Below are 22604 nucleotides of genomic sequence, written 5' to 3' on the forward strand. Positions count from 1 at the left end.
AAGACGCTGTGATCTGAGGATCACAGTTTAAAGCCAACCTGGGCAAGAAAGTCTGTGTGATTGTTATCTCTAATTAACCACCAAAAGTGAAGCTGTGGAAGGGGTAAAGTACTAGGCCTCAGCGAAAAAGAGACAGTGCCCAAGCTAACTTCAACTTTTTCACCAAAAAATAAAACAAAAAAAATCCCTGATCTTTTACTTTTAAAATATTAAGCAGGCTATGAGGTACTAAGTTCAAGTCCTGGTCTCAGACCTAATAAAACTTAAATAATTAAATAAATAAACAGGAGGGGACAGGTAGGGTTGGAAGGAATGAAGATGATAAAGGGGATGATAGTGATAAAGATGTATTGTATGCATAAACTGTCTAAGTGAATGGTAACCCTTTGGTACAATTTCTTAAAGATAATAATAATTAAAAAAAAACTACCAGACATTGGTACTGTAATCCTACTCAAGAGGCTGAGATCTGACAATTGTGTTTCAAAGTCAGGCTAGGCAGGAGACTCTTATCTCTAATTAACCACCACCACACACACACACACACACACACACACACACCAAAAAAAAACCAAAAGTGGAGCTTTGTCTTAAGTGGTAGAACACTAGCTTCAACCTGAAAAAGCTTCAGGGACAGTGCCCAAGCCCAGAGTACAAGCCCAGTACCAGCAAAAAAGAAAAAAATGGAAATCCGAAAACCAAGTATTTTTAAGTTTTAAGATCTGAGGTGGAAAATAAAATCAAAACTCATTCAAACTAGCTGTTTCTGGGTTTTTCCAAACCTTGGCCTTCTGTTCCTTAATCCCAATGTAGTGAGATCTGAAAGCAGCATCCTGGATACATACTAGCTATCTTCTTCTGTAACCTTGGCCTGAATAATGTGTCTCCTTGTTTGAATGAACATTTCTTGCTCTAACTAAACTTCTCATGGTATACCCAACAAGTCTACTTACATGCAAGGAATATTTGCATCCAGAAATACTTGTTTTGTGATCATCCAGCAAGCAATATTGATGTTATTAGAATTAAGGTTATTTTCACAAACTAAACTATGTGTGATTCATCTTCAACCAGAATGCCATCACCCTTTTTATATATGCTATCATCCTCTATACATACCCTGGGGAGCACTGTTTGATAACTGCAATAAGATCTATTTTCATTAAAAACAATAAAAAAATAAGCAAAGAATAAAAGTTAAACAGAAGTTGGACATGATGGAATCCCAACATTCAGAAGACTGAGGCAAGACCTTGACAAGGACAAACTGGGCCAGCCACTAAGCAAGACACTGTCTACATAAATAAGTAAAGCAAATAGTTTAAAAAGAAGGAAGTATGTATCTGAACTCTGTTCTTCCTCTTTTATGAGACACAACTAGGTCTTTAAAAGGCTGCACAAATACTTGGCCCCAACTTCAGGTTTATCCCTTCTATATCTACCTTGAAAATGGCATTGAAAAATATATACTTTACTGTACTCTGTATTCCTGTTCAAATGATTCAGAACACTTTAACTCAGATATCATGCCTTACGATCTAGAGCTCTGCAGAAAATATGTTTGGGGAGAAAGACTTAGGAAAAGATATGATGCCTGGTAATTTTAAGGAATTGGTAGTGATCAACGAAGAGATGTAAAGGTTTGTTTGGGTCATTCTTCATAATCTCAATGTTTTACAAGGAATCTAGTTTTCAAGATATGTCTAAATACTAAGGAACGTCAAAAAGTGAGCTATGGCCTACTCCTTGGCACTACTGCTCATAAATGCAGAGAGGGCCCATTACCAGTCACCACAGAAAAACTTGGGTCAAAGCCAGGAGACACCTATAATCCTAACACATGGCAGATTGAAATAGGAGGACGGTAAGATTAAGACCAGCCCCAACCAAATAAGGACAGCCTGATGACATAGGATTTTTTCTCAAAAAAAGGAAAAAAAAGGCAGTTATCAGAAGTCATTCCTGTATCATAGGTATTCAAGAGGCTGAGATCCAGAGAGTCACAGTTCAAAGCCAACGAAAGGCAAAGAAGTCCATAAGACTTCATCTCAATAAATAAATAAGTAGGTAAGTAAATAAATAAATAAATAAATAAATGGCAGTAAAGATGTGGCTCAAGTCACAGGGTACCAGCCAAGCAATCAAGCCAGCTCTGAGTCCAAACCCTGCCAACAGAGGGAAAAAAAGGAACATGGTCCAAGTGGTAAATTGCCTGCTAGGAAGCATGAAGCCCTGAGTTTAAAACCCCAGTAACACAAACAAAAAGAAGATTTGGGTAAAGTTAGTTAGATAGCACATTAAATGGATGCCGTTTTTGTGTTTTCATACTTACTACCCAAATGTGGCCTCAACATTTTCCTTACCTTAACAGGAAAGATTGATGCATGAAAAGCAGCAGCACCTGTATCTTTATCAGTCTATTCCACACCAAAATCTATACTGCAACATTACTGTGTTTAAGATCTGAATGAGATTAAAGACCTAGAGGCTTTCAATAGTACCTGTGAACTGATTATTTAAATAGCAGCATCTAATCAATATGCACTAAAATAAAATTATTCCTATTCTTTAAAACCAGGCATCTTTGGAAAGCTCTCAAGTTTTTCAATATGAACAGTAAGATAAAAAGTTGATAAGGTAAAAATCAAAGTAACCTTTAATTCATTCCAGTGCATTCTATCTCACACATATCCACTCCAATCAAATGTCCTTTAACCCATTCTGTACACTAAATAGAGGAGACAAACAGTATACTTCATGAAAGTGGTAACTAACCTAACAATACTCAGAATGTTTTTCTACTCTTGGATATTAAATCACACAATGCCATCTACTGTGTTTTATAATTTGTAGGAACTACTGTTTATTCTGTACTACTTTATTTAACTTTTAGTTTAAGGAGTAATAGAAAAAATATTTTACTATAATCATTTTTTCATCTTGAAGCAATAACAATGAGAATTACTGGGATTATACCCATATTTACTAGTCTAAAAGAAGTGTTTCAAATGACAGAGGCTTCTACGCTTCATTAGAAAGATTCAGAGAGGAAAAACAGAGATGGTTAAAGACATATTCAGGAATAAATAATAAAACTTTCTTCTGCAACACCAATAACTCATTAATGTCCATTAACTCTATGTCCACTGAGAAAATTCTCTAAAATTAACATAATTAAGTTAGCTAATAAAACACAATCTCTTCAAGTTGTGTATAAGGAGAATCCTTGTGTAAGTAATAGGCATACAATATAGAATGGCTTACAAATAAAATATACTACATTTGTTATCAAATACAAAACAAGTCCAGATTTATATTTTAGAAAAAAATTAATTTATTTAAACTAAGAGACCCTGCCTAATTCTATTTTGGTATCAAACATTGAAATTGGTACTGGGAAAAAGCATCTATATTTATGGCAAGATGCTGTTTACAAAAACTATACAAAATTAATTTTAACATCAACTTATAAAAGAAAGGTTCCTGAAATTAATTTTGCTTTGGGAAAAGTATCAAATCTTCAGATCCAGAATTATAGTTTTTTATTACTTTAATTCATTGAATTATAGCACATCAGATCTTTAAGCAATGTTGTCAGATAAACCCTTTATAATAAAATATTCAGCATTTCCCGGTAGCTTTTTGGAATGTGAATGAAAATTTGTTCCTTTTTTAATTAAAAATAAATAATAATGATGATGATGATGATGATGATGATGATGATGATGAAACCAAGAGCCCAATAGGATCAAACACCTGTCAGAATGGTTTGTCTGCTGGAATTAAGCATGGGCAGATAGTTCTGCATTATTGGAAAATGCCATACATTGAGGTCTTTTTTTCTGTACAAAAAACACACACACACACACACACACACACACACACAAAACAACTTTTCACAACCATCTCAGAGCTCTAAGACTTATAATGCAAACTGTTACTCAATCTGAACCAGGAAGTCTGAATCCATAGAAGGCATCTTCAAAATTAGGCGTATTTTAAAGTACATTTACACAAAACTAAATTTTATTGTTAAGAAATCTAGGAGCAATAATTTTAACCTTCAGTCGCAAAATATAGGTAGCCATAAGATAAACATGCTTGATCAATCTTTCTTAAAGCATTTGGGTGTGTTGGCCAAAATAGTTTAAAAAAAAGGGGGGGGGGGTGAATCCTAGGACTCTTTCCTAATGGCTTTTAAAAGATTCATTTGCAGACATAGCTAAATAATCATCTAAAAAAGTATCAGGCTATCCAATTATATTTGCCATGAATTTAGACATACATATAAAATATAAAAGATTTTTTTAAAAAAAAGTATTTCAGACCTAAGATGAATTTATCTAATAAGGGTTACATGAGAAACACCACAAAAGACCAAAAAGAAATTTCAGATACAAAATTACATGACATGGCTTCATTCAAGCACACCAACAATTCAAAGTGAAGTGAAATATCTAGGCTGGTTTTTTTACATCACCAGCTTTCATCAGGGCCTTAATTGCTCTTGCCCTCATCTCAAGTTCCAGCAGCTCCAATTGCTGAGCAGAAGGCTGAACATCTTCTGGTGGAGGAACAGTCAGGGTGGCTGTCTTTGGTTCCTTTGTGCTAGACTCTGCCAGTCCCAGAATCTCATTCACACTTTTTTCAATATCTTTCTCCAGGTCATCTATCTGACCTGCTTCACTTTGGACTGTATTTTCTGGGGCCTCAGGAGCAGCAGTTTCTTCATTGCATGGGCCTTCTATGTCGCTGTCATAAGCATCTGCATTTATACTGAGTACATCACTATCTTCCCCTTTACCTGTAACAAACAAACAAACAAACAAAAAAGGGGGAGGAAAGAACCATGTAACCTGAAAGCCCTGGGTCAAAATACCATTGCTGTTTGTGACTACATGGCTGCTTTGACCCACTTCCTGTCATGAAGTCCATAGTACCCATTTCACCTCCTGCTTCCCTGAAGCTTCAATTTCAAGACTGAATTTCATAGAAATCCTAATGTATGTGTCATTCCAATTTAGAACAAAGAAGCACTAGAAAATGTGTACACCATCTAGAGTTCCCATTCTCTAGTTTCCTAATTAAAGTATCACAGTGGTTTTATCACAGTAACACTTCCATGGTGTCTTTAGGCACCCTTTGGATAGAGTATTATTAACAAGTAAATTTTCATTCTAGAAGATACTTAAAATAGCTTATTATGAACTAAAAGGAAAAATAGTATCAACAAGCTGGACACTGCACTATTATACCCAATTTTTTCATGCTATTTCTTTCTCTCTTTTTTTGGTCTGGGCCTGGGCGCTGTCCCTGCACTCTTCAGCTCAAGGCGAGCACTCTACCACTCGAGCCACAGCACCACTTCCGCTCTCTTTTTTTTTGTCCATCATGGGTCTTGACCTCTGCACCTGGGCACTGTCTCTGCACTCTTCAGCTCAAGGCTAGTGCTCTACCACTTGAGTCACAGCTCTGCTTCTGGTTTTCTGGTGGTTAATTGGAGGTGAGAGTCTCACAAACTTTTCCTGCCCAGGGTGGCTTTGAAACTGAGTCTCAGATCTCAGCCTCCTGAATAGCTAGATTGTAAGTGTGAGCTACTGGCACCAGGCTTTTTTTTTTTGGGGGGGGGGGTGTCAGTCATAGGACTTGAACTCTGGGCCTGGGCACTGTCCTTGAGCTCTTCAGGCGAGGTGAGCCCTCTACCACTGAGCTACAGCACCACTTCCAGTGTTTTGGTGGTTAATTGGAGATAGGAGTCTCATGGACTTTCTGCTGGAGCTGGCTTTGAACCAGGATCCTCAAATCTCAGCTTCCTGAGTAGGTAGGATTTTACAGGTGTGAGCCATCAGCACCGGGCTTTTCATTTTATTATAAACACTTGGTTCTGAATCAGTGAATTAAAGAGGATGCCTACAGCTATTTTCAAAAATAAAGTAAATCTTATAAAGGGGATTTTAATTAATGAAGTTATAATAATACATCATCATTTTAAAAAATGTATCTGTAATAAAAGTTCTGTAACTGATGCTAAGAAACTGAATACAAATGTACTTCATGACTTTCAATCACCTTAGTTTTGATGTGGGTGGATATTACCCAACTTTGGACAAATTTACAACTTTGAGTACTATTTGTTATTATTTATATTTGCAACCCCTAATATAATTTTTGTTTAAAGAATAATTTGTGTGTGTGTGTGTGTGCACGCGTATGCATGCACATGCACACATCAGAGCCTGGACAAGGTCCTTTTTCACTCTAGGCTGGCACTCTAGCTCTTGAGCCACAGCTCTACTTCTAGGTGCTTTTGTGGTATGGTTAGTTGGAATTAAGAGTCAGCCCAGAGTGGCTCTGAATCTCAATCCTCAGATATAAGCTTCCTGATTAGCTGGAATTACAGGTGTGAGCCACATGCACCTAGCTTGGAATGGTTCTTTAATGTTGGCTTTCATAAGAGTAAACTCATTTACAATACTTCTGCCAAAGGAAAATTGTGATAACAGAATGTATTCCTACCCCCTCCACCCTGAGTAGGGAAAAGTCAGTTTTCAAATACTATTTTGATCATTTTTAAGCTTTTTAATATTCTGTTGATGAGCTACAGCTAAAAAGACTCTGCTCCAAACTTACAAAATATTATTTTTTATATAAAGCTATCAGCATAAGAGGTAGGATCAAAAGATTTACATACACAGTCTCAATATTTCAAGAAGAAATACCTGGACAAGACATTTTCATTTTTTTTTTTTTTTTGTCGGCCGTGGGGCTTGAACTCTGGGCCTGGGCGCTGTCCCTCAGCTCTTCAGCTCAAGGCGAGCGCTCTACCACTTGAGCTACAGCGCCACTTCCAGTTTTCTGGTGGTTTATTGGAGATAGGAGTCTCACGGTCTCTCCTGCCCGGGCTGGCTTTGAACCGCGATCCTCAGATCTCAGCCTCCTGAGTAGCTAGGATTACAGGCGTGAGCCACCAGCGCCCGGCTGACATTTTCATTTGTATGAGTGTGCTTCAAACTTTTTAGGGACAAAAGTTTAGGCCTTGCTTTACTCATTTTTATATCAATAACAGTACATCTATTACTAAAGAAACAGTGCTCTGTAAATTTGGTACTTTCTGTTTACATTCAGAATTATCCAAAAATCCAAATGGTCTGAGGTCTCTGTAACACAATACTGTAGAAGGCATTCATAGATTCCATCTGTCCATTATTAGATTACATATGCCAAAATGTTGTAAATTGTACACCTGAAATGATTTATCATAAACAATGTATAAAATTACTTGAAGGTCTTATAGGATAATCAGATCTTTTTACTGTTTAATTTTCATCATATTGAATCACTTTGGGGGGGTGGGGCTTTAACTTAGTTCTGGGGCTTTAACTTAGGGCCTGTGCACTGTCCCTGAGCTTGCTCAAGGCTAGCACTCTATCACTTGAGCCACATTGCCACTTCCGGCTTTTTCTGTTTATATGGTACTGAGGAATTGAACCCAGGGCTTCATGCATACTAGAAAAGCACTCTACCACTAAGCCACATTCCCAGCCCTGATACTACTTGTTAAAGCATCATTTGCAAACATATAAATATATTTTCAAAGATAATTACTCTCATTATTAGTAGTAGAAAGTTTAGGGAGTTTCCTATCAATTATGACCTTCAAAGTATAGAATGTAAAACATAATTTTTTTTAATAAAGAAGTTATTTAACCCCAAATGTCTCAAATTCCTTACAATTTCAGTGTGGTCATGTTCTGTCCTTCTGAACCAAGCTTTCACACAGCCCTGATTCTGAGTAACACTAATAATCATCAAACGGTAAATTATTCCCAAGAGCCCATAGCTCACACCTGTTATTCTAGCTACTCTCAGAAGGCTGAGATCTGGGGATTGTGGCTCAAAGCCAGCCTGGACATGAGCCTCTTAACCTCCAATTAATGAGCAAAAAGTCAGAAGTGGAGCTGTGGCTCAAGTGGTAGATCATTAGCCTTGAGCACAAAAGCTCAGGGACAGCTCCCAGGCCCTGAGTTCCAGCCCCAGAGGATGCGCACACACACACACACACACACACACACACACACTACACACACGCGTGCGCGCACGCGTGCGCACACACACACACACGTAAATTATCCTTATTCTTTTAAATAAAATCAAATTAGTACTGAGATAATACAAATAATGTGATTATTTTAATAAAGCTTTAGAATTAATTCTGAGAAAGTTAAAAAAACTCAATAATTAGAAGTAATACACAATATGATTTACATGAACTAAGTAAGTGTTTTCACTTTACAAAGATATTATACTTAATACTACTTAATCATTCAAGCTTCATTACAGCCCTAAAGGAAAAAAATTTGTTTGATGTACATATGACATAAGATTATTGATATCTCACAAGAAAAATGAAATAGATATAGCTGACTGAAAATATTTTAACTTCAATTTAAAATAACAGTAATAAAGTTCGAACTATGAAATATAAAAAGCATTGTAATCATAAGCAGTGTAGGAAAAAGCAAGCAAATAAGAGTTACTGTCCTTTTGGAAGAGAAATACTAAAAATAACTTGATACAATTCACAAAGAAACAAGAGATTATGATACATACTTTCTATTAATTTTGCTCCTCCATTAAGGTAAATGAATGACCTCTAAAGTATTACATACCATTTACAGCACTTCAGAGAAAAGCAACACAAATGAAAAAATGAAGTGGACAGCATATGGGGAAAGATTAAAGGACTTTAAGATTTAAAGGAAAAGGTAGTAAAGAGTGCTGAGTTTTCTCAAGCATTCATCTCTTCCAGCTGATACTCCAACCAGCTATTTGCCAATGCTTACCAATGCTGCTCACTCTAGTTTCACCATTTCTCTTTTGTTTTCCTTCTATCTGCTGTTCTGCCAACTTGTTTCACAGCCAAAACTCTGCTACCGAGTACTAAAGAGTTTAAATAGTCCATCTAGAATCAGTATCTAGACAGCAATATGAATCAATAACCACTCTACTACACCACTAAAACAGATGAATACATGAAATAATTGATTGGAGAAATATTTTTATATTATTCAATGAGCCATAGTTATGAACATGGGTTAAAATCACGAAGACAAAATATTGGCTTCTACACAGAACACTCCCAATTCTTAACACTGAAAGGAAGACAAACTATATCATACCAAATCACTTTAAAACTAATATACTTTTTGTTGTTGCTGCTATTATTGATGTTGTTTTTATTTTTTGTCATTTTGGAAGGCAAAGGAAGCATAGAAATGGAGGGAGGGAAGGTGAACAAATTAAATCATAGTATCCAATATACACTATGTAAAAAATGAACTAGGTTATTTATGGGCAGAGATGAGAGAGGGAAGTGGAAGAAAGTGAAAAAAGGAGTGACAATGTTAAAAAGAATTGTACTCATTATCTGACTTTTGTAAACTTTATGTACAATTCCTTAATAATAACAATAGAATTCTGCTTTTAAAAGTAATATACTTTGGTACAAATGAAAGTATACTATGAAATGGGAAAATTTTTAATGCAATACCTATATTTTTACTACTAATACCTATATTGATAACCAATTTTAGTGCTTGAAAGCAGCATGGATCCTCTAAGTTATGTATAAGGGAAATATGCTAAGTCACAGATTTGATTTTTCTTAGATGTTTTATGTAGGATATCCAATGAAAGCAAACAAACATATATGAATTACTAATCACACTTCAAATATTTTGAGTTTAACAAATTCAAAAGGACTTTCAAATTATACCAGCAATTTAAACTTAAAAGTGCTTATAAAATATTTTAGTTGCTAATAGTTCAGCCTGACAAAAAAACTATTCTTGTTTATAAAATAAGAGATTATCTAAGGCACTAGTGGCTCTCACCTGTAATCCTAGCTACTCAGAAGGCTGAGAACTGAGGATCACAGCTCAAAGTCAGCCCAGGCAGGCAAGACTGTGAAACTCTCATCGCCAAATAACCACAAGATAACCAGATGTAGAGCTGTGACTCATGTGGTAGAATGTTATCCTGAGCACAAAAGTCCAGGGACAGCACCCAAGCCTGAATATAAGCCCCACAATTGACAAAAGAAGGAAGGAAGGAGGGGAAGAAGGAAGGGAGGGAGAGAGGGGAGGGAGAGAGGGGAGGGAGGGAGGGAGGGGAGGGAGGGAGGGAGGAAAGGGGGAGGAGGGGAGGGGAGAGGAGGGGAGGGGAGGGGAGGGGAGGAAGATTGCCTAATTTTCGGAATGACAACATGCCTGTGAAACCTCTTGATAATGAATTATTATATTAAGTCAACAGGGAGTAAACTGCTGTCTGAATTTCTGCTAAAGATGGCACATACATATTATATATTCCCTTCCCTGCCAAGAACCCACTGAAGAAACAGAGGGCTCCACGTTCATGACTTATCTAATCCTCATTTATCTCCCAAAGGCTCAATGCCATATACTATTAACAAATTTAAGGATTAAATGTCCAACACATAAACTTTTGGGGAGACAAACCATAGTAACTAACTTCGGAGAACAGGGATATTTTCATCAGTGATAACAGACAATATACGATAATAAGAATAGGATCACAAAAAAGTGGAAATGTTATACTCTGTGCTTCCTCATGGGGGCACACAACAGTGCTTCTAAATATTCTTGCCAAAAACTTCAAACTTGAATTTGTTCAAAACAGGTTCAAGTAAGTAAATAACTGGGGTTTTATTTTCTAGCAACATTTTAATTTAAGCTCAGGGTATCGTAATTGCAAAGCAGGTATCCTACTCTTAGAGCCATGTCCCCAACTTTAAACTTATCAAGCCTGTAAATCTACTACTTTGCAGAAAACATAAGAGACGAAGGAATAAACAGTTACAATCAAGGAAGTGAAAAAATTTTACAGAACAAAAAAACTCAGTCTCAAGAAATAAACTGCAGGGCTGGGAAGGTGGCTCAGTGGTAGAGCGCTTGCCTTGGATGCATGAGGTCCTGGGTTCGATTCCTCAGCACCATATAAGCAAAAAAGAAAAAAAGCCGGAAGTGGCACTGTGGCTCAAGTGGTAGAGCACTGGCCTTGAGCTGAAGAGCTGAGGGATAGCACTCAGGCCCAGAGTTCAGGCCCCACAACCAGACCCAAAAAAAAAATTTTTTTTTAATTTAAAAAATTAAAAGAAATAAACTGCAAAGAAAAGACAACAGAGATACATATAGATGGATCTCTTATTTTGAAGTTACACACTACAGATGCTCCTCAACATACAATGTAGTTATATACAGATGAACCTATCATAAGTTGAAAATATCATAAATTGAAAAGGCATTTAATATATCTAACATATGAACCCTAAAAAGCTTAGCCTAGCCTTGTTTAAATATGCTGTGAACACTTATATTGGCTGGGCAGTACAAACAGCTCTATACTGGGCATCACTATGTCCCTAGCCCTGCAAAAGGTCAAAATTCTGGATTCCAAGTATGGTTCCAGCCAGGCTCCTGTAGTTCACACCTGTAATCCCTAGCTACTCAGGAGGCCAGACTCTGAGGATCACAGTTCACAGCCAAGCCTAAATAGAAAAGTCTATGACTTTTATTCCAATTAATTACCAAAAAGCCAAAAGTAGAGCTATGGTTCAAGTGATAGAGTGCTAGCTAGCTTTGAGCAAAAAAGCTCAGGGACAATAACCCAACCTTGGATTCAAGCTCTCCTCTCTCCTCTCTTTCTCCTCTCCCCCATCCCTTTTTCTGTCGTGTGCGCATGTGGACACACACACACACACACACACACACACACACACACACACACACACACACACACACACACACACACACACACACACACACACACACACACACACACACACACACACACACACAGAGTATGGCTTTCTATTCTATACAAATTATTTTTAACACTATCACAGAATCAAACCACTGCAAATTGGGGACCATCTGTACTAAAATATTTATCAATTAACTGAATATATTTGGGATTTACTTTAAAGTAATCCAATGGTTCCAGATGCTGCTGGTTCATACCTGCAGAGGCAGGAGGATCATAAGTCAATAATCAGAAAGGTAACAAGATCCCGTCTCAGAAACAAAAGGGCTAGAGCATAGTTCAAATGCTAAAATGACTGCTTAGCCAGCACAAGGCCCAAGGTTTAATCCTTAGAACTGAATGTAAGGCAGAGGAATTTTTAGTTCAAAGCCAGCATGGACCACACAGTGAGTTCCAGTCCAATCTGGGAACATGGTAAGAAACTGTCTCAAAAAACCAAAGGAGGACTTGTAGCTTGATCTAAGTTTGCTACTGATGTAGATGAATTGATACTTCAGATGTGGACAGACTGGATTAGAGGTGTTAAAACTCAAATTCACAATTGATTTCTATTTCTATTCCAAGATATACTGGAACTAAATGTAACAGAGCAACACAGCTCTGGTTGTCAAATGAAAGTGTCTCCTACAAGACAACAGTACAGGAAATGTGACATCAATTCCCAGTAAAATTCTAGGAGGAAAAAAAGAAAAGAAAAAAGAAAGTAGGGGCTTAAACTCTGGGCATGGGCGCTGTCCCTCAGCATTTCAGCTCAAGGCTAATGCTCTACCACTTGAGCCACAGTGCCACTTCTGGCTTTTTCTGCTTATGTGGTGCTAAGGAATAGAACCAAGGACCTCATGCAAGCACTCTACCACTGAGCCACCTTCCCAGCCGGAAAAAAAATATTTTAGTTCTGGAGATAACCTAGGCCAGGACCATTTACATGAAGCTAGGCTGTGCTCTACCATACAGCTTCAGTTTAATAAGGTCAATTTTAAAGCCATCTAGCAATAAACCAACTCATAAACTTGAAGCCCAAAATAAAAATGCAGAAGACAACTAAATTGTTTGTTTATTTGTTTATTTATTTTTGCGCACCAGTCCCAGGGCTTGAACTCAGGGCCTCGGCTCTGTCCCTGAGCCTCTCTGTGCTCAAGGATAGTACTCTACAACTTGAGCCACAGCGACACTTCTTTTTTTTTGAGTAGTTTACTGGAGATGAGTCTCACAGTTTCCTGCCCAGGCTGGCTTCAAACCACTGTCCTCAGACCTCAGCCTCCTGAATAGCTTGGGTTACAGGCATAAGCCACTCATACCCAGCTAACTAGATCATTGTCAATACAAAATGTATGCCTAACCAAAACAAAACTTTATATGTATATTTTATGTTCTGCATACCTCTAATAAGGAAGAATAATTTTCAAATGAAAAAATAATATATAGGATTCACAGTAAAATGTAGTAAATGGCTTGGAAACTTTGATCGTTTTATATAGCATATGATTACATTATGACTGGTTAGACTTAATGACTATATTCAAATGAAAATGTTTCAAAGAACCATCAAATAATCTATAAGCTAAATAAAGCATCCTTTCTTTAATAGAAGTTTAAAATCTAGAGGTAACAGAAAAAAGTTTGAATATTTCACTTGGCTTCCATTGAACAATTTAAGAAAATATCTATTAGTTAGATACTGATGGCTCATGCCTGTTATCCTAGCTATTCAGGAAACTGATATCTTAAGATTGAGGTTAGAAGACAGATTGGACAGAAGAGGCCTTGAGACTCTTTATCCCCAATTAATTATCAAAAAGCCAGAAGTGGAGCTGTGGCTCAAGTGGTAGAGTGCTAGCCTTTAGCATAAAAACTCAGGGACAGGACTCAGGCCAACTTCAAGCCTCAGTACTGGTACAAAATAAACAAAAATATTAATTTATATATGTATGCACTCTTCCAAGTACAAACAATTTGCTAGGCACTAGTCTTTACAAATTCTTCCAGTTTGAAAGCAACTTTAAGATTAAGGCCAAACCCCAGAGTACTGTTTGAATATGCTGTACAACAGCACCACCAGGTGTTGGTGTATGCAATCTTTGTTGGAATACCACTGGCAATAGGAATTTCACTTAGAGGGCTGACAGCTCTGATAATTTGACATAAATGGATCCAAAATTTTTGGTCCAATGATAATTTTATCTTATGATTCCATTTTTATTCCTGGGGACCATGCAGAACAAATCACTCTTCTTTTGACAACCCTTCAAATATTGTATAATAATGACTAGAAACTTCAACTCAATTTCTTTCTCCAATCTAAATATCTAAACTTAACTCAGTCATTTCTTACAGTTTAAAGATTTTTTTAATGACAATTTCCAAGACGTAATATATTTATGTATTTTTACATCATAAATATTATAAATAACGTTAATTTTCATGTGTCAGTCATACTATACTGCTAGACGGGAAAACACTGATGCCTTACTAATTTCTGAAATTTTTTAAAATTAGATGGAAGGTTGTTCATTGCTTAGCAAATATATTAAATATAAAACTATATGAGCCTAGCTACTCAGGAGGCTAAGATCTGAAAATCACAGTTCAAAGCCAGGCTAAGCAGAAAAGTCTGAGTTTTTTGGGTTTTTTGTCAGTCATGGGGCCTGAACTCCAGGCTGGGCACTGTCCCTCAAGTCTTCAGCTCAAGGCTAGCACTCTACCACGTAAGCCACAGCACCACTTCCCAGTTTTCCTGCTTATGTGGTGCTGAGGAATCGAACCCAGGGCCTCATGCATGGGATGCAAGCACTCTACCACTGAGCCACCTTCCCAGCCCCAAATCTGAGATTCTTATCTCCAATTAACTACCAAAAAGCCAGAAGTGGTACTGTGGCTCAAGTGGTAGAGCACTAGCCTTGAGCAAAAGAAGCTCAGGGACAGTGCACAGGCCCTGAGTTCATGCCTGTGACTAGCACAAAATAAAAAAACAAAATGAAAATCCAATGCTACTTTATATTCTGGTCTTCTGAACAAAAAAGGTCATTTTAGTACTCAATAAGCTTCAACGAATTTTCTTAAATGGTCAAGCTATTTAAATGCCAATGCACTCACAGGACCATTTTACTGTTTTTATGAAGCTCATTGTGAGAAGAATAGCTAACTATGCAAGAAAAGTTAAAGAAACAGTGTAACATTTTGAGAGTTCTGCATGTTACAAACAGATAACCATTTGTTCATTTAGAAAAAAGGGACTGAACCAGGCATTGGTGGCTCATGCCTATAGCTACTCAGAAGGCTGAGATCTGAGGATCATGGTTCAAAACCAGCCCAGGCAGGAAAGTCCATGAGATTCTTATCTCCAATTTATCACCTGAAAACCAGAAGTGGCACTGTGGCTCAAAGTGGTAGAGCATAGAGCAAGAGCTCAGGGACAACACTCAGGCTCTGAGTTCAAGCCCTATAACTGACAAAAAGAAAAAAGAAAAAAAAAAAGGAATGATCTTTATTTAACTTGCTAAGATTTGTATTTCCTGACACCTCAGCATCTTGATAACTCCATACAAGTTACTTACTATCTGGTTCAGATTACAACTATGCTAGTATTTATATGAAAGATATTCTGTATAAATAAACCTTCTAGATGAGTTATGTTTATCCCATTATGCAATGTTTACATATTAGTCATTTTATTATTGACTTACTCTCTTAATTTATGTAGAAGTTGAAACTTAATTTAAGCCTTTATTACAGGCTAAGAATAACTGATCATAAACTGCCATCAAAAGTGGCAAACTTTGATATCAGTTCTTGACCCTCTCTCCTTGATGCCATAGGTGTTACTAAGACTTGAGGTAATTAGTGTGAGATCCTTACTGTAGTTTATAGGATTGAAAGCATTAAAGGCCTGGACTTACGACACTGGCATACTCTGAGGTTTTTTTCTTTGTACCTCCATGACTGGTTTCCAAATCATTAAAGGTGGGGTTGGGAAGGTGGCTCAGTGGTAGAGTGCTTGCTTTGCATGCATGAGGCCCTGGGTTCAATTCCTCAGCACCACATAAGCAAAAAGAAAAAAGCTGGAAGTGGTGCTGTGGCTCAAGTGGTAGAGCACTAGCCTTGAGCTAAAGAGCTGAGGGACAGCGCCCAAGCCCAGAGTTCAGGCCCCACGACCGGAACACCCCCCCCCCAAAAAAAAAAAAAAAAACAAACAAATAATTAAAGGTACCACAAGAAAATCACAGAAACTAAGCTGTTGACACTAGGAAGGGAGGTCTATAAAACTCTTGAGTACCTTAACTCAAGAAAACTATCTTACCTAAGAAGGCAGGTTTAGCTAACTTGTGTAATACAGTCTCTACTCCTTTTTCCATTGGAATGGGAATGACCTGACTCATTACAGTCTTTTATATCTTTTATATGACTAAGTCTCTCCCCAGATGAAATAACAGCATACTATCCATACCGCTTGATACAAAATCATTTAGAAACAAAAGAAACAGTGCTGTTTAATTATACATGAAGTATAGGAGGAATTATGTGATTAAGTTATATGAAAAAAGTGTTAATATTTAACATGCCAGTCAAACAAAATCTGAGTTGTGGAGTTGCTCAGAAGTAATCATAGTACATTTTGTCTGGCTATTTTTGAGACTAATATAAAAGAACTTCTGGAAAGCATAAATAATTCCCAAGACCATTAGAAATATTAATCTAGGGCTTTTTCCTTGTACATATAAATTATACATTTTTACCTTATTAAGCATTAATAACAGACTACAGTTTTAAAAGTCTGTCGATCTGCTTCTCTTTCCTATGGTTAGTTTTATAAAAACTATCCTAAGACATCAAAGATTAGATGTATGCATAGCAGAAAACTCAATCCTCTTATTTGCAACAGATACTTGATGCTTTGAATTAATTTTACAGGAAATGGGAAAATGTGAAGTGATATTTGAGTAGCTGTAAAAATAACTTCTTACACTCTTGAGTTTTTCCTAGTAGAGATGAGAACCAAAAGGCATATAAAAGATTATTCCTATTAATCTACAAGGCTAAGATAAATTTAAACTTAATACTTTATTTCTTCAAGAAAGAAATTAAATGAGGACAAAGTAAATATCTTGGGGGAAAAGGTTATCCTGTAAAAGTTACAGGCCTGTAACTTCCAGGACTTGGGAAGAATATGCAAAAGAACTGGAGCTTCAAGGCTAATCTGAGCTACAAAACACCCTGTCTCAAAAAGCAAGCAAGCAAACAACAACAAAAACAACAAAAGTTATTGGCTTTTTTACACCTATAACTCTAAGCTACTCAGTTAATATATACTTTAGTGCCTTAGAGGTAAGACTATATAACAGAAATTACTCAACTAAAAACTGTTCAAGATTACAAAATCTTTCTGGTGATGCCTACAATCAACTAAGCATTACTAAGGTTATTCCAGTAGCTAAGAATATCATAAAATAAAGGATAGATTCTTTCCTCTTTTTATTTTGGACCAAATAAATCACTCTGGTACTTTATCTGTAACTTTATCTGGTACTGTATCTGGAGTGATATGGAACACTGTAAACTTACCATTGGCAAAAGGTAAAAACGAATTATGTATTTAAGCCATACCTTGTTTTAACTCCACACATTCCAGCTGTTTATTTTCTCTCAGGGAAGAAGTAGAATCTATACAGGTATCTTGTCTGAGGAATAAAAATACATTAAGAAAATTTTAATGAAATATTTACTGCCCAAGTTCCTAGAAATAAGGGAGACACTTGGGAAAACACAATGGATTCCTGTAAGCCCCAAGGTACAAGGTAGTACATTCTGAGACTCAGAAACATGTACTAAGTGTCAGCAGCGACAAACCAACTTAAGGAATATATTCCTTTGAAAAATCAAGGGGTAAACCCAGAAGGAACATGGAGGCAATTTTCTTCTCCCTTCCAATACTCTGCAGGGCAGTTAATGGGAGAAATCACCACTCACAGCAGTATGCAATAATGTTTCAAGTTCCACTGTTAAATTTAATGGGAATTTGGAATTCAAATTACATTATATTCGTCTAATTTCATACCTCAAATGCTTTGATGTCTACAGTACATGAAAATACATATTTTATATTCAATATACTATATAATCAAAGTACATGTGTTAAAAGTATTATAAAAAAGTTTCAATTCACCAAGTTCAGAAACAGAAAACTAAACTGATGATTTCTTAAGACAGCATCATACCACTTAAGACAGCATTGCACACCTTAATATTGATTCTACAAATAGCTTTTCAGCAAAAAAGTCAATAAACTAAGTGCAAATATTCAGATGAAATGACTACTTTCTCTAAAACTCATAACCTCATAACTTTCATACACACTCTAAGATTAACACATTAAAAATATATAGGAAGTTTTCCTGCTCAGTAAACAATTTCTATCTAGTTAACATTAATAAATCCTTCAAATAGCCTAAGGGGGTGGGGAGTGACTATGATCATTTGTTTCAAAAGTTTATAATATTCTTTCCAGTCAATATATTGGTTCTGTGTGTTTATTTGTACTTTAAAAAAAATTTGTACTTTAAAAAGCTTGTATTAATACTGCACAAATTCAAACAGACTCAAAACCATCTGATGTTGGAGCCAGACATGGTGATGTATGTCAGCAATCCTAGCACTTTGGTGGCTGAGGCAGAAGAATTTCAAGTTCCAGGCCAGCCTAGGTTATGTGGTAAAATCTTTCTCAAAAAAGAATTACATAGCTTTGATATTAATTAATTTTAACACTTGAGAGATTTATAATTGCCCTGGCTCAATTCTTCACACTTCTTCATTGTCTAAAGTCACCTATTTCAGATTTTATTTTTTCACCCAAACAACTGGCAAATCCCAAGGGTATAATCAACAACAATTTTCCTTGGCAACTCAGGAGCAAAATAACAAGTAATGCAAGGAATCATATTAAAGTGTGCCACTTCTAGTATTCCAGACAAAGGAGACTTTTACCTATTGAGAGCGTTAATCTAAATATCAACCTTTACAGGAAATGTTTGGTTTGCTTTTATACCTCTCCGAATGGCAATTCATTCTTCATCTACATATATTTAGCTACATTTACAAAAAATCTAAACATGATATGGTGCCCCATAAAGTATATTAAAATGTTTGCTTTTATTCAGTAGTTAACAAATTTAACTACTGAAACCAGTTTATGAAACACCAAACTTCAACAAGTGCTACATCCTGAGTCCAAATTCCAGTACCACCATAAATAAATGAACATAAATAAGTGAGCACATGTAATACTGTAATGAAAATGAAATATCATCCATGCATTGTGGCCCAGAACGTATAATATGTATTATGAATACCACACAAACTCTAATTGAAATGATCAATATTCTAGTAAGAGGAGTTCAATGTTAATGTAGTATAAAATAAAAAGGGCTATGGAAATATTTCCATTAAAGGAAGCTAAACAAGGCTGGGAAGGTGGCTCAGTGGTAGAGTGCTTGCCTCGCATGCATGAGGCCCTGGGTTTGATTCCTCAGTACGACATAAGCAGAAAAGGCTGGAAGTGGCAATGTGGCTCAAGTTGTAGCCTTGAGCTTAACAGCTGAGGGACAGTGCCCAGGCCCAAAGTTCAGGCCCCACACCAACATTAAAAAAAAAGGGGGGGGGCGTGCTAAACAACCATGACAATGACATGTTATAACTGACCTGACACTGCTGAACAGAAGGGGAAAATGTTATAAAAGATATACTTAACTAAGCTGAACAAGTTGAAATAGTAACACTGAATTTCCTGAAGTTGATACTCGTGGTTATATAATGGAATATCAACGTCCTTTGGAGAAATATTTAAGGGCAAAGTGTCATGATATATGTAACTTATACCTCAAATGTTTCATTAAAAATACTCAGGAATACTGAAAGACAAATGGAATACAATGTTAATAGATAAATCAATATAAGGGCCATGTGGATATTTCTTATAGAACTCTATATCATTGTCTGAGATTATTTCCAAATAAAACATTTAAGGACTAAAATATAATAAAAACTAGTCAAATATCATTAACTATCCTTTAAATAAAATTAAGATTCTTGTATAAAGACTATCTGTTATATGTAATCATCTGTTTATACTCTATAAAACTTCTATCTACTCTATAAATGTCTATAAAATTCTGTTTTATGTAAAGTTAGGTTTGATCAAGCTATTGAATTTCAGACAGTAGGTACAGTGTACCACCCTGTGGCAGAAAAGTGAAATGGTGAACACTTTTTACATCAGTATCACCGAAAGGCAAAACACAGCAAAGCAAAACCCAGAAACAGTTTCCAACAGATTTAAATTTTTTTAATTTAAAATTTAAATTTTTTAAAATCTATGCTAGCTAATTTTTCTAAGATGTAGACATTACAACTCAAATTATTTTACAAATGAGAGTTATCTACTTGATTTTTAAAGCATTAAATAGCATGAAAAGGTGTTATAAAAAATGACTTAATGTCTAATAAATCTTCAATATACATTTGTCTTTTTGTTTCTAGTTATGAAAATTAAAGTTTACTCTCATGTAAAATTAGGTACAAGTACTAGGAGTAGTTTTAATTTATATTTAAATACTTCTATCAAACACTCTGAAACTAAATAAAAATTTTATTTAAAAAAAGGAGAGAAAAGAGAGGACAAAGGAAAGAACTCAAAGAAAATTTGGGTTGAGAGTTCCATCATGATCTCTGTATTTCCCTCCATTTAAAACAAAAGAAAAATCCTATTTTATTTTTCTAACTCCCTTTCCCATCTGCAATTCTTTATTTTAAGCAAATTAACTTAAAAGCAAGTTTTGAATTATAGAGCACTATCTGTATGCCTAAATTTATCAAATTAACACTGATTAAATTTATTTTCTTTTACCCAAATACAGTTAATTACCCACTCTATCCATTTTCACAACCCCAAGATATTTTTTTTTTATCAGAGTAATACACTGGGGAGATCTTTGGAACTTAATTAAGAACAACCACACATGTAAATTAATAAAGGCTTAAAAAACATTTCTAAAGAAGATCTGAGGACCAATTTCTTGTCCAAATGAAAAATATTAGGAAATTTTAATATAAAGGTTTGATTATATGTTGGCTCTAAACTGAGGATCATTCCCAGCTTCAAGTTACATCTTTCTGACTCGCCTTCAAAAATCTAAGAAAATAGGCATATGGGCTGGGAAGGTGGCTCAGTGGTAGAGCATTTGCCTTGCATGCAGGAGGCCCTGGGTCGATACCTCAGCACCACATAAGCAGAAAAAAAAAAGCCGGAAGTAGCGCTGTAGTTCAAGTGGTAGAGCCCTAGCCTTGAGCTGAAGAGCTGAGGGACAGCGCCCTGGCCCAGAGTTCAGGCCCCACGACCGGACCCAAAAAAAAAAAAGAAAAAAGAAAAAAGAAAATAAGGCATATTGTTATATAGAAAAAAAATAAATAGGAAAAGAATAGTCCTCACAATGTGCTACCATTTGTGTCTACAGTATATATATATGCATATATGTGTAAGTAGATTATATGTACACATATAAATAATATGTAACATATATTTATATATACATGTATGTGTTATGTATATGTGTATATACATATATGTACATGTTATACATATACATACATACACATATATACATGTAAACATACATACAATAATCTGTAAGTGTATGGAATACCTCTAGGAGGATACAAAAGGATGGTTTGCTCTGACTGTTCTATAGAAAGGCAGAATGATAAATGGCAGTAAACTTATTCTTACTGCATCTCATTGTGCTATGTGTGTATATTTATAATTCAAATAAGTAAGATAGTAAATAGCACACTAGATACATAAAGACAAACAGTCACTCTAGGAAAGCATAACATTTCCCAGCAAAAGAACACAAGAAAACTGTTAATAATGGTTAGCTTTGAAGCAGGGAATCTTAACTTGAGTCCATAAACAATCTTTCCCCGTTTCCCAGCCACACACCAGATATGTGGATTGAATTTAGGTGGTGTGTAAGTTTGCATGGTATACCTGCTTCCTATGGCTGCTGTAACAAATTTGCAACACAAGTATTTATTCTCTTCCAATTCTGGAGGGAAGAAGTCCAAAATATGTATCACTGAGCCAATGTCAATGCCTTAGCAGGGCCCCACTCCCTCCCAATGCTTCAGGAAGACTATCTCTTTGACTGCTCCAGCATTTGTAGCTACAGTCTTATTCCCATTCTCATGGCCCCTTCATCTACATTCAAAGCTAACTGCTTCCCTACGCTTTTATCATAGTCTTTTTTTTTTTTTTGGGGGGGGGGTCCAGTCGTGGGGCCTGAACTCTGGGCCTGGGCGCTGTCCCTCAGCTCTTCAGCTCAAGGCTAGCGCTCTACCACTTGAACCACAGTGCCACTTCTGGCTTTTTTCTTTTTGCTTATGTGGTGCTGAGGAATTGAACCCAGGGCCTCATGCATGCAAGGCAAGCACTCTACCACTGAGCCACCTTCCCAGCCTTTATCATAGTCTTCTGTGTCAAATGTAATTCATACTTCATGTGAAAGATACATATGACTGCATTCAAGGCTCAACCTGATAATCCTGGAAAATCTCACCTCAATACACATCTAAATCATATTTGCAAAGTCCCCTTTTAATGGATACAGTAACATTTAATGACTTAGCAAATAGAATTTGAATATCTTTGAGGGACTTTAACATATACAGATGGAGAAAATTACATCTATACTTTTACTATACTCTTTTATCTTCTC

General features: G+C 36.1%; 1 protein-coding gene across 3 annotated transcripts in view; it reads right to left on the minus strand.

Annotated features, from left to right (window-relative positions):
- Caap1 (caspase activity and apoptosis inhibitor 1) overlaps positions 1-22604 on the minus strand; it is an 81948-nt gene that overhangs the window by 45410 nt on the left and 13934 nt on the right. The window contains exons 6-7 of one of the 3 annotated variants that reach the window (XM_070008205.1): positions 17443-17516; positions 3264-4804 (exon numbers count right to left, since the gene is read on the minus strand). In XM_070008205.1, coding sequence (XP_069864306.1) covers positions 4458-4804; positions 17443-17516 — 421 coding nt within the window. In that variant the 3' untranslated portion in view covers positions 3264-4457. Of the gene's footprint in view, positions 1-3263; positions 4805-17442; positions 17517-22604 lie in introns of those variants that run through there. The other 2 variants (XM_070008195.1, XR_011368909.1) reach the window with 2 other exon arrangements.

The sequence above is a fragment of the Dipodomys merriami genome, unplaced genomic scaffold (assembly GCF_024711535.1).
Source record: "Dipodomys merriami isolate MVZ:Mamm:240054 unplaced genomic scaffold, mDipMer1.0.p SCAF_11, whole genome shotgun sequence".
Classification (NCBI taxonomy): Eukaryota; Metazoa; Chordata; class Mammalia; order Rodentia; family Heteromyidae; genus Dipodomys; species Dipodomys merriami.